The sequence below is a fragment of the Lolium perenne genome, chromosome 3 (assembly GCF_019359855.2).
Source record: "Lolium perenne isolate Kyuss_39 chromosome 3, Kyuss_2.0, whole genome shotgun sequence".
Classification (NCBI taxonomy): Eukaryota; Viridiplantae; Streptophyta; class Magnoliopsida; order Poales; family Poaceae; genus Lolium; species Lolium perenne.
The window spans coordinates 237,513,820-237,527,189 of NC_067246.2; the positions used below are offsets into that span (position 1 = coordinate 237,513,820).

The 13,370-nt window shown below is 41.5% G+C and overlaps 1 protein-coding gene across 1 annotated transcript; it reads left to right on the forward strand.

Moving 5' to 3' along the window:
• Positions 1-2,585: 2,585 nt before the first annotated feature.
• On the forward strand, positions 2,586-10,897 carry LOC127343922 (uncharacterized). The gene is made up of 15 exons (XM_071828395.1): positions 2,586-2,904; positions 3,180-3,300; positions 3,393-3,572; positions 3,667-3,885; positions 3,970-4,473; positions 4,824-5,006; positions 5,089-5,196; positions 6,125-6,307; positions 6,381-6,558; positions 7,405-7,469; positions 7,558-7,597; positions 8,123-8,278; positions 8,797-8,907; positions 9,000-9,077; positions 10,413-10,897. Exons 1-15 carry the CDS (start codon positions 2,709-2,711, stop codon positions 10,416-10,418), a joined length of 2,328 nt encoding a protein of 775 aa, XP_071684496.1. The 5' UTR covers positions 2,586-2,708; the 3' UTR covers positions 10,419-10,897.
• Positions 10,898-13,370: the final 2,473 nt, after the last annotated feature.

Consider the following 13,370-nt stretch of genomic DNA (forward strand, 5'->3'; position numbering starts at 1 on the left):
AAACTTTGAAGCTTTATACAAATCACTGTGTTCTAGAACCCAAACATTTACAAATTTCATCTAAACATGAAGGATATACAACTCACCACCGAGTTGTGCATACCATTTTTTTTTTTGACTAGTTGTGTTGTGCACACCAACTACAAACTCTTAACCTTTCTTAGAAAACAAAAGGACAGGATCACGTGAGACAAGACAAGAGATACAGAGGCGGCGGCAGCCACAACCCATCTAGGGTTTCCTACTCCTCGCCGGTGACACTGCCGGTTCGCTCCGCCTTTGGCGGCCTTGGAGCCTTGAGGTGTGGCGGACCACGGTTCCCTGCTGGCGGGGAGTTTCCGTTCTTAATTTAGTTTGTTTTTCAGTTTGTTTTTCAGTTTCTTTTTATGGGATGGTGAGATAGCGGCTACATCGTAAAGTCAAAACAAGGTCCTTCCCGTTCTATCCTTGCTCCGGTGGTGGGCCTAAGGCGCGTGGAGTTGTGTGTCCGGCGGATCTCATGGGATTCGGTCGGTTTTCTTATCTATTTGTGCGGTTTCATGTCAGTCTCTTTCGATCTACGGTTGGCATCATTGGCGATGATTGTTGCTCTGATGCGCTGGTCATTTGGGGTCTTAGCACGACGACTTCCCGTCTGTCTACTACAACAAGCTCTACTACAATAAGTTTTGCGCGGCTTCGACAATGGAGGGGCGAGGACGGCGCCGGCTATTTATACTAGTGCTGATGATTATTAATAGATCGGTAGAATTTTCGAAAAAAAACATGGTCAGGAAAAAAAATATTTCCCCAAAAAAATACAGGTGAATATGTCCTCTCGTCTCCGTGCAGTCCTTGAAAATTCAAAATCCTCAAAAATCAGCTCTCCTCCACGGTTTCCTCGCCACCTCCCCGTCCCGCACCGTACCGCTACCTTCATTTCCTCTTCCTCCTCCTGTCCCTGGGTCGGTCCTGCCCAACCCCAACCCGACCCAGTGCGCAGAATCTCCCGCCCTAGAGGTGCCGCCGCCGTGCCATAGCTTGCCGCCGCCGCCAGCGCATCGCCGCCTCCCACGCGCGTCGCCGCCACCGCCGTTCCCTTCCACCCGATTCGCGCCCCTGCCGCATCAACCCCGTCCGCAAATTTGGCCTGAGGTACGAGCATTTCGCCATCCAATAATTTGTTAAACCCTCGCCGACCTCCGGAAATTTGGGGTTCGCTGCGGTGCGCGCCCGGTAGGTACACCTTCTAGATCCCCCCTGATTTGCGCTTCCGTTGGCAATCTAGGGCAGTTTCTGATCGTAAGCGGAGCGCTCAGTACTTTATTTCGTGCCGAATTTCGGAAGTTTAGCGCAGGATCCAGGAAGGCCTCCACGCTACCCGTTCCGTGTGCGCGCGCGCGCGGGCGCCGCTGCATGATCGAATGTTTTCGTTGTTTTAAGTACGGTGTACCATGCCGCACCTAGCAATCTGCGACAGAATTGTTGTCAATTTTCTCGGTTTTGGCTTACGCATTCCAGTAGCTTTCACGATCTTATTTGACTGGGGTACTCTTATGAGCAGCTGAATATGTCACTGGAGGAAAGGAATGCGGTTTTCCTACATCCCTTTCCGTTGCTATTACGGGGAAGCTGTTTGCTGTTTTGATTGAGCGAGCAAACTTGTTTGGAATATAAATTTCTTAGCATAAGTGTTGCGACCTCCATGTCCAGTTAATGTAACGTCAGTATCTGGACACCTAGTTCACTTTGTAAATGTCTGATTCCCCTTGCGTAGAAAATATATTACTGCAGTTGCCAGAGTAACATCTGAGTGCTCCAGGTCTTCAAATCCTCTTCCGAAGGAGGGGCCATCAATACTACTCGCAGTTTTGTAGAGATATCTCATGGTTAAAATGATGCTTTGGGTATTCTCGATTCTGTAGTATGTCCGTGTTAGCCTGCTGTCAAAACTATGACCATGTTTGCTTTTCCAGACTCCATTTGATTACGTGTTGTCGAAATCTCAAATAGAGCTTCACTTCTTCAAAACCTTGTCTCCGGGAATGTTACTTCCCCTGTCGATTAAAAGCTGTGTTTTCACTGTCAAAGTTATCTTCCAGCTGCTGTTATTATTATTGCCAGTTGAAACTTTCAAACAGTTTGGTTATAGTTACATCTAGTATGAGACTGCAAGTCGAGATTGTTTTCAGCTGATTTATAGTTAGTTTCAGCGTGTGCTCTTATGGCCCATTAGATTTATTTGTCAATCATTCAATCCATGATAACTTTCTACAAAGAAGTGCTGTACTCAGAATTGCACAAATCTCAGATTATTTGTTGCTGCCGAGTGTGTGTGCCTATGTATGATTGCCATGGTTTCCATCCTTACTGTTCTCCAGATCTTTGATCTTCTCCTACCCATTAAGTTCTCTGCTTGACTGCTTGCTGAGGTTGCTTGTTGTGCCTGGAAATATGAGCATCTAGTTTTTACTGCTTAAATCTAGGTAATGTTACCTGAATTGAGGTATTATCCCAGAGAGAGCTAGGGTTCATTAAAATTTTGATATTCAGTAAATAGACCCTTTATTGTTTTTTACTTCTTTTTTCCCAGGACTTGACATGCTGCATATTTCGCATGTGCTTTGTTTCCTGTTAAGCATAGTGGTGGGAAATATATATGAATTGACCTATTCCAATTATGACGCTAGTATAATTATCATATCAACAAAATTTACAAACATATTTAGATGTTTCCTGTATATAGTGATTCAGAATATCAATATTGTTGGCATGCATGGTTTCTCTTCCGCTCTGTGTCTTCGGTGCTTCCTAATATATTTCTGTTTTCCTTCTGCGTGTACTCCACGTTTGCAGGCATTATGGATGAATCACGAAAAAGAGCTGCCTCTAACGCTAATGCTAAAAATGCAAGTTCATCCCTTGGTATGTATTTGTTATTGATATGATAGTAGGTCATCAGTGCACCATGCTCCCTTGTTTATGCTGCACTGTACTCAAACTTATCTGATACCGGTAAAATGAATATTTCTGATTGATACTGTATAAGTTATGTCCATTGTAATTGCCTCCTGCTTACCTGCAAGAAATTAAATCCGTGATACATGAACTGTGTCTTTAAATCTGTGCCGTAGATTTAGAAAATTTCTTCTTACAACTGTACCAGTTTAACCTGGTGTATTCATGATATTTGTTGGCAGATGAAGACTTTGGCAATGATTTTCTTTCGTCCTGGAAGGTACCAAAATCAGGAAAAGACACAATTGACTTTGATGTTGAGTCAGCTCCGAAAAGTAGCAAGAAGTTTAGCTTCGACAATTTGTGAGTATTAGGCCTGGATATTTAATGCAAACAAGTGAATTATTTACTATGCACTGTTTATTATGGTGCTGACAGCCTCTATCTTTGTCTAGCGATGATTTTGGAATTGATGGAGCCTTTGACAAAATATCATCATTTAAAATGGGCATGTCTGATCTTGATTTCTCTAGTCCCCTCAAGAAAAAATCAAAACACAGCAGTTCAAATGGCAATGATCTTTCTGAAGGGAAGAAAGATACTGAAAAGGACTTCTTTTCCTTTGATTTCAATGAGTAAGTTACACTGTCTGGTGAAGATTGGTAAATATGCTCCACATAAACTTCATGCAATTTTTTTTTTCATTTTGTTTATTTTGTTTCCTTAAAGTCTGGGCAAGTTCAATCTTGACACGAAGTTGGGCTCTGAGGAGAATGGTACAAGTAGAACTACAGAAAAAACCAACCCCATCTCCTCAGAGGGTAATAAAGATCCACAAAGAGGTATTTCAGACAAGGGCACTGATGTTCCGGAAGATAGTAAGAGTAAGGAACAAACACAAACACAAACACATGATGCTTCCACTTTGAAGCCTACTCATTTCACAAGGTAGGACAATGTAACGGATGCCAGTATTCTGAAGTCAAATATTGATGCTGCCTAGTCATCTAACTAAATGCATCATTTTTTCAGCATCAATCCTGAAAGAGTGGAACAGCTTAAAGTAGACATGGTGTCAAATGATATGCTTGGAGAACACTCTAATGAGGCACACCCAACAAAACCAGTTGTTAACAGTTCTTCTCATAGTTTCCCTTGCAGCGCTGTATCTGCTGAAGATCCAACACATTTAAAAGCCATATCAGCTCCTGAGAAAAGTAAGGAAGATCCTGCGGTGGACCTGAGTAAACTTAATATATCGAGGGAGAATAGTAACAGTGAGCAAGAAGTTAGTTCACAATCCAGAAACACCAGCACTGAGAATCCCTACATCTCTAGAAGACCACTGGGTCAATCGGATTCTCAAAACAACCAGAATGAGGCTGTGGAGGAAAGCAGATCTCTCAATGAAGGAAGTCATGGTAGCCAATCTTTCGGGGGCACTTTAATGAAGCCTGTAAGGAAGACATCATCCGGGACAAATAATGTTGAGAAAGGGACTTCAGGTCCAAAGAATCTCTCTTCAACAACGCAGAGGTTTGTTTTGGACATAAATTTCTTTCTCAGCAAAATATAACATCCATCTAGTGCTGCTGTTTATCTCACAAGAAACATCATATCTTGAATCAGAAATTATAAATATAGGATTAAGTGCATTGCACATGTATTATTTACAGAAGGAAAATGCACCATGGCCCATGGTTATGCTGGATATCATATATTGGTTTACATTCTTTAACAGGGGCATTTTGGTTCTGTAGTGGGAGGGAATATAATATAGAATATTTGTGACAGTGGAGCTTTTACTTGTTTGTGTGCTTAGTTGTGTTGCAGTCTTGTGTGTCAATTTCTTATCAGTTGAAAGTATTCTAATACGTTTCATGCAGGGAAATCAGAAATGTCAAACCTGCATTGGTGAATGAAGCAGGAACCTTTTCTCTTCTGTCAAAATCTGCAAATACGAAAGCAAGCAGGCCTCCCCAAGTAACTTCAGAATCCACCTTAAATCAACTAAGTGGTGCCAATAACGTGATAAAAAAGACAAATACACATACTACGGACTTGAAAAGGTAGTAGATAGAATGGCAGGCTAGCATGCACTTATAAAAATGCTATGAAATAATGTTGTAATTAACGCTTTTTTAAATGCAGGGAACACAAGCATGCACAACCTGAAAAACTTAAAATCACATCGGCAAAACCATACTGCAAGCCTGGATTACAAGGGTTGTCGACCACCTCCTTGAATGCTAAAAACAGGTAAGAAATTATCAACCTTCAAATCATACAACAATCTGCTTGGGTTGAAATATTATTCTGCAAATGGTTACTTGGGTATGCACAATTCTGCTTTATTTCTTCATATTATGATGTTGACCTAGGTGGCATAGTTCCATAAGATATATTTTGGCTCCACCTTGTATAAACTCAGCTAACATTGAACTGACCGAAAACCAGTCTGAAGGCTCAGTGCTATTGATATTGTTTCTTGTAACAAATTTTGATCAAGATAATGTGGAGCTACGTCTTACCGAATACTTGAATGTCCTTATACATATAAAGTGTAACATCCTGTAATAGTTTAACTTATCTTTCATAAGTGTGGTGGCTTTGGTGGAATCGATGCATTGACAAATACACATGCATCACATGCATTTTTCTTGGAGTCTCCACTGTGGCAGAATGCTCTGTGTGCAACAATGTATCATTCTCGACTTTCCACATCATTGCTAGCAAATAAATTCCATATGTTACTGTACTATATTTTTAATTAAGAATCATACAGTAGTATAGTTTTTGAGGTAACAATTAGTATTAAGAAGTCGCTTACTGTAGTGAGCATGATCCTTGATCCTCGTGGACCAGGATTCCAATTATACTCGAGCTGTAACTAACAACTGTACCTTGGATGTACTTCCTTGCAACCCTACATGGCATAACACTTGAAATTTGGTCTACTTGTGTTTGACCATCCTCAGCACAACTTTTGTCAGTTCTCAACTTGTATTTCAAGTTCTCTGTAACACCGTCATCATAAGCTTGTAGTTATATCCATCTATTTCTGGACTTATCCACTTCTCTTATTACTTATAAGATATTCTACAAATCTTGTTGTAAGACCTATGTTCTATTTTGTTGTTGTTGTAAACCTTGTGCATTCTAATAAATACAGATGCATATTTTTCAGAGTTGAGCCACATAGCGCTGGCAACTCGTCCTCATTGAATGCTCCAAGCAGTACAGCACATAGAACGGAACATAACAATGTAACAAGTCAGGTACTCCTAAAAAGTAGCAAACCCTCTGATATAATACAAGACACCCTTTCCAAAGACAGTAAAAGACCAACTTCTCAACTCGCTGGATCAAGGTATAAGTATCTCTACTTCTTTGTTCTAGAAAAGTTACATGGAAGGGGGCTGATACTATTTTTCTGAATGTAGAGTTTTAAAAGTAGGTGCTATATCTAGAAATCCAATGTCTGGCTTGCTTGTGGAGAAAGATTCGGTACAATTCAGTGGGAGCAAGGGCTCCCCTGTACTAACATCCAAGATCCCAAACTCCTTTGTTGAAGGAAAACCTGCATCTCGTAGCCCGTCCATGAGGCAAAACATGCCTGAGGTTCTATTTTTGTTCTGCACACTTTTATATCCTTAAACAAATTTCCTTTTATGCTAAAGCTTGTTTCCTTCCTTGATTTATCCAAATGCCCTCTTCTGAGGGATGTGATTCATTCCATTGTAAAGGGATGCAATTTTTCTCCAGTTGCAGATTTGCATTTTTTTTTATTTCTGCACTGTGTTTAAGCTGAATTAGGACTCTCCATCTTGGACTGCAAGTCACGAACCCTTGTACAACTGACATTGACATCAATATATAAACCCAACACAGCCTCCGTTGAAGATACACACAAACCAATTCCATACTATTTTTTACACTGGTTATTTGCATATTGTGTTTGTACTCGTTGATTACATGATGCAAGAAAAAACAGATAATTTCACCTGCGAACAAGTGTGAAATAATATAATGGTGTGGAAATTTCTGTATCATCATTTTATACACCAAACTCAATTTCTATTATTTAGATCCTGTGTCATAGCTAAGAAATCTATCATGCAACCACAGAGGATACCTACTAGTAGAGCATATTATCACCCTAAGTTTAAGTGTGTGCCATTCTTTAAGCTAGATATGCATAATTTAAATTTGCACTGTATAATGAATGTGTGATTATATTTCGAGAGCCAGAGTGCTAGTTAATCATGGCCGGTCTTGAAGCTTAAAATTCATTTTTTTTGTGGGATTTCAACTTATTTGGACTTGGAGATTTTTTTCTCTAATAAATTTCTAAACTACAATGAAAAGAACACAAATAGTTTTGTTGTCTCTTATCTGTGTTCTGTAGTAAAAAAAACTGCTTTAATTTTGTGTACTTCTGTTCATGCTGTAAACCTCCCTTCTCAGGAATCAATTCCAGATGCAAAAGCCCCTGCTGTGCTTAAGCGCATCATGAGATCTCCAGCTGTGAGGTTGTTCGATGGATTGCATTTAACAGATTTATTATATCTTAAGACTACACTTCTTATTGGAAGTAACATATTTGAATTTATTGTGTAGAAAATCACCACAAACTGTTCCAGAGCCGGGGAATAAAATAGTAAGTGCCTTGAATATTTCTGAGATTGATATGTATATTTTCTCTATTAGTACCAGTTCCAAAGGCTGTCGTGCTACATGGTCAAACATTCTCAAAATCGATTATTAGTGATTATTAAGTTTCTTGATCAGAAGGAAAAACAATATCAGCATATAATCATGAAATTCTTCCGTCACATTATTATATTTTTACACCTATATGGAAAAACAATGCCAGTAAATAGTACCCCCTCCGATTCATATTACTTGATGCTAATATAGATGTATCTAGACACATTTTAGTTTTAGATACATCCATTTTAGCATCAACTAATATGGATCGGAGGGGGTATAAGAATCATGTCTCTTCTTTTTACATTGAGCAAGACGCTTGGGGCTACCAGTTTCCATAACTATAAACCATAGAGTAGCAACTCTACAAGACGAAAATTGCAGATATAAGCAAATCTTAAGCGACCCACGTTTGGAACTGGAAGTAGTATGCAGCTGTTCATGTATCCTTACTTTTCTTGATTTCACTGCTTAGATTCTAAGTGGAACTCCGAAAATTCGTATGGACAATGTGGTTTCTTCAACAACACCATGTGAGATGGGGGACATTTCAGACCTAGAGGTGCCTGCTCTGTTAGAAGATGATGGAAATGTAGACAAAGCTGAGGCTTGTAGAAAGGAGCTTGAAGATGTGAGTAAATCTGTCAATGCTGTATTACCCTTTTCTAAATCTCTTACTAGAATGCAAACTGCAAACTAGCAGCAGAAGTTCTCAATTTGAGTTTGTTATGAAGCTTACCCGCTCCACCTTATAAATTTATCTAGCTTTAGAGCTTTACAGCTGGACTTTGAAAAAAAAAAACAGAAGTTTCTCAAATTTATCACATCTTGCTGTACTTCACTAGTATTCTAACTTTAATATTTAGTAATTAGTAAAACTACTGCTGTGCTTTTAATCATGTGACAAATATGGAGAGTGACATTTTTCTAGATGTTACAACTTACAAAAGGCGCAGATGCATCTTCCAATCCAGCATCAGTAATGTTGCAATTTCATGAAGATATATGAATAATATGAGACCTTACTAAGTGACTAGAATGGTTATCTGTTTCCTTCTTGATGGTGCACAAGCACTAACTTTACCCTTAAGCAGCTGGCTTTTTTTTACTTTAGTTGAAATATTCACATTTTATTGTCTTATCGTGCAGATGTGCATTTTGCTGAAAAGGAAACACACAGAAGCTAAAGAACTATCAGTTCGGGCTATTGTTAACAACAATATGCTGCTGATGCTAAACCACCCAATGTTTGAGGAGAAAATATCCTTTCTACTGCTAACCAATTCACATGTTACTACTGTACATATTCACAAGCATGGATGTTAAACCTGTCATTCCTTCACCAGAAGAACATGTCCGCTCTTCAGAAATTCGCCAACAGCCTGAGATCCAAGAAGCATTTATTTGAGGAAATTAGCGCCATGGATACGGTAGGTTAACACTCTTTCGTTTGGCAGTTTCTACTTTAGCATAGCTGTTCTTTCTTCATGAAGATAAGGGGGAAATCTTATATCAGTTTCTATTTTTCAGCAAAATTGTGAATCTTTGTGCTCTTTGCATAGCTCCTGGTCCGAGCTCTTTTCAGTTCAGCTTTCTCTATTATTTTCTTGTACTCCGTAGTTGTTCTTTGTTTTTGAACTCTTTGGATTTCTGATCCTATTATCTTGTTCTTGTTTTACTTTTTAATATATATGCACAGTAGGAGAGTACAATCTTCTTGCGAAAGACAGCAGCAGAAATGTTGATCTACTTTTAAGATTTGGATCTGGGTTGCTTACAGATCCTAGAAGTCTATTATTTTTCCATTGAGCAAACAAAAATTAGATATGTGTTTTTTTTTGCCACATATAAGGTGTCAAGGCTAGCAAATGTTATGCAATACTTTTGTATCTATTAGTTTAGTGTAACATTTTAGCAGTAGTACATTGTAGCATTATGTTATTCAGTAGAGTTTTGGATTTCAAATTGCTTACTTGACCATGTTGTACAACATTTAAATGTGCCTTGCATTGCGTGCACTGTTGTCAGATAATTACTCCATCTTCTTATGTAGGCCGGAAAATCATCGTTTAATTTGTTAGTGTTATCTTTACTGTGGTCTCTCCTACTGCTAAGAAACAAAGTTACCACCACAAGTGGTTACTGGTGGGCGTATTCCTAAAGAATGCTTAAAAGATACTCCCTCCGTTCCAATGAATAAGGTTCCTTTAAACAAAAGTCAAACTAAGTAAGCTTTGACCAAACTTTTAGAAAAGAACTATTAACAACTATAATATTATAGAGATATCATATGAAAATACATTTCGTGGTATATCTAATGATATTGATTTCGTATAGTACTACCTCTGTCCGTATTTAATCGACGCGTGAGATACACGTACATAAGCTACTTTGTCTGTACAGCGTGCGTCAATTTAATCCGAACGGAGGGAGTACATGTTAATAATTTATTCTAAAAACTTGGTCAAGCTTTACATAGTTTGACTTTTTTTTTAAAAAGCCTTATTCATTGGGATGGAGGTACTAGGTTATTTGTTCTTCTGCACAGCATGTGCATCTATTCAGTGTTTTTGATAGTCATTCAAAAGGATGCAGGGCTCCTGGTAATTTTTGTGCATGCAGTACCTTGAGAATTACCCTTTCTTTATGGGCAGTTCATTTTTGTTAGCAATTTAAGTAAAGCATTTCCATATGCTGCCAATATAAAGCTTCCCGTCATGACCTTCCATTGGTTATTTGTAACCCAGTGCTTTGTGTTCTGGCAGCATTGATGCGGGAATACTGTGGGGAAGAAGATGCATCATCCAGGAGGAACATGGGTAATGTAAATGAAACGGAAGGAAGTCCAGCATACAAATGCTGAGGTGAAGTTCAAACACTACACTGAACACCAACCTTAGTCACACGATTAGCTCCTGTAGACATATTTGCTTGCAGTTGTGAAGTGTCCATATATACCTTGCTATTCAGCTCATAGTTGTGGGAACTGGGAAGTATCAAGTATGCTGGAATTAGTAGTTGGATTGGTCCCACTAGGACAATGGCCTTAGGCTCAAATGGACGACGGCCCAAGAGGGAGTATAAACGAAGTTCGGTCCAGTTGTTAAGTGTTGTTAACTCCTGGTGCCATCTGCGGTTAAATCATGTATTACATGCAACTGAAAGGAAAAAAAACTAATTTCGTACTGGATTAATACAAGGATAAAGTCCTCAATAATAATAACCGTGGAGTTATTATGGTTCGTGACTACTGACTAGGCATCCCATTCCATCTTAAGCCTTGATTTGTAGCTTAAAAGTTGGTGAATTTTGGTATCTTTTTGTATGCTAGTGTGATACGATTGGTAAATTTCAGCATTTCTACCTTTTAGTACACTGGTGTGTTGGTTATCTAGTTGCAGCACACTAGGTAGCCCTACCAGGCACGCTTCGTAAAACACAGTGGGTCTGTGTCAGCAATGCTCGTAGTGTTTCTTGATTTTGGTTAACCTGTGGCACGGGGCAGCTGATCTAGAGGGCCATAGTGATTTTGGATTTACCTCTACTATACGACTTTGCGTGAATTTAGTGCACATCTTGTAAGATGTCAAGATCCAATCGTGATTCTTTCCACTTAGGCAAAAAAAAAAGGGATTGTGCTTTACATCGTTTTTGTCCCGTTACCCAGCTAATGAGATAGCACCCGAAGTGGAAGAAGTTGCCGGTGCGGAGTAACCCCCGTTATGTGAGAAGATAGTTCCTGACTATGCATGAAATAGCGGCTGAAAAGATGACAGACGCAAATACCTGGAAATCTGATAAACAAGTGACACGCCAATAGAATTATCCACTAAAGCTGCAGCTACCAAAAACCTTTGATATTTTTTTTTTGTTTACCTGTCGATCAGAGTTCAGAAACCAACCCGGCCATCCCAAGCAGCAATGCTCTGTGACGTGACCTCCCCCATATCTGCCAATCCTACTCGCACAACCAAAACAGCCATCACACCGCCTAGCTAAGGGCATCTCCAACGGGTCACACATACGGATGCTGCGACCGTTTGCGTCCACGCGGTCGAAAAATACGTTTGAGCCCTGCTCCAGCGGGGCAACACATAGTGTCCGGGCAGTTCGCGGAGACGGAGACGCAAACGTGGCGTAAATATGCGACACCTTCCGTCTTTGCGATCGCGCCGAGCGTCCGCTCGCTTCTCCCACGGGCCACGGGCCCGCTTGGCAGCGACCCTGGCTCGAGCTGGCGTGAATGTAAGCACAACAACTGCTGAGGAGGGCAACTGCCAGAGTGGCAACGGCGTCAATCGACGCGCGAACCGCCGGAATGGAGCGTCGAACCGCCGCGGAAGAGCAACCGCATCCCTCTTCGGTATACGCGCCGCCATTAGTCCCCGCTTGGATCTCCAACCGGCCTGCCATTCATCTCAAGCCATGAGCAACATATCTTTGCCATCAGACACCGATAGCGAGGGGAAGCCGTTCGGATGGCGGCACTGGTGGGATAGAGCTGCCACACCGAGCAGCTCTAGCTCCCCACCGACGGACGGCGAGGAGGAGGAGGAGGGGGATGCGGTTGTCGACGACGTGCAGGATGAGGAGGGGGCGTCGTTGGCGACGACGGCCAGGACGAGGAGGAGGAAAAGGAAGAAGATGAAGATGTAAGGTGGACACGGCTGGAGGCGGAGGAGGCGGCGATGGCAAAGAAGGAGGCAAGGGCCCGGGCGAGGGCGCATGCGCATCATCCATTCACGGACGGTGACGAAGACCCCAATGACCACTCGCCGGAGGGGGACTCAAGCTCGTCGGATGCGTCGACCGCCAGTACCTCTTCCCAGGAGGTGACGAGCAGGAAGCGTCTCCGTGAGGATGACGAGGCGGGGCCTTCAAAGAAGAAGTAGCTAGTTTAAAAGTTTGAACTTATTTTTTCGCAGTTTGTATGTTTAATTTGTTTGAACATGTTGCACTAATTTTAAAATATCGATTCTACCTCATGTGTACCATAGAAATCTATGATATCAAGCGACATTCTATAGGAATAGAAATCTCTTCCTCTTGCTCTTCACATCTAGAGGAATAGAAATCTCTTCACTGCTGGCCTCGCCGGACGAAATACGTCGGGCCGCTGGGTTGCCCCCGACGGAAACGGGTAAGTTGAGCCTAGCGACCATTTCAACGTTCGTGGGTTGACGCAAATGGACGCGCGCAGACAATTTAGATGTCCGAAATGCTGAATGTAGATGGGCTGCAGCCCAGTAAGGCAGCCAATGTAGTCTACAATTCCTGAAATCTCAAGGCCCATCACGTTGGCAGCTTGGGACAGCCTTGGGGGACAAAGTTTAGTCCCACATTGCTAGTTGGGAGAGAGTTGGAGTGGTATATAAGGGTTGCTGTTCTAGTCCTTCCAAGTGATTGAGAATAGAAAGAGCCCTCGCGCACTCCTCCTCCTCCGCCCGCCCCGCCTCGCCTCGTCACGCACGCACGTCGCGTTTCGTGACTCGAGTTCGAGTTCGAGACACACTCAAGGAAGCCTAAATTTTTGCTTGGTGCAGCAACTGTGTTGGGTACGTGTCGACCTGCATGTGCATGCTCACCGCGTGTACAAGGAGACAAATCAGATCTAGAGAAACACACAGTTCTCAGAACTCTCTAGTCCATCTCTCTCGAGGAGTTCCTTTTGCTGTGCTACTCTCTAGTCTCCCCCATCCCGGTGACTGCGTGCACAACCGTCC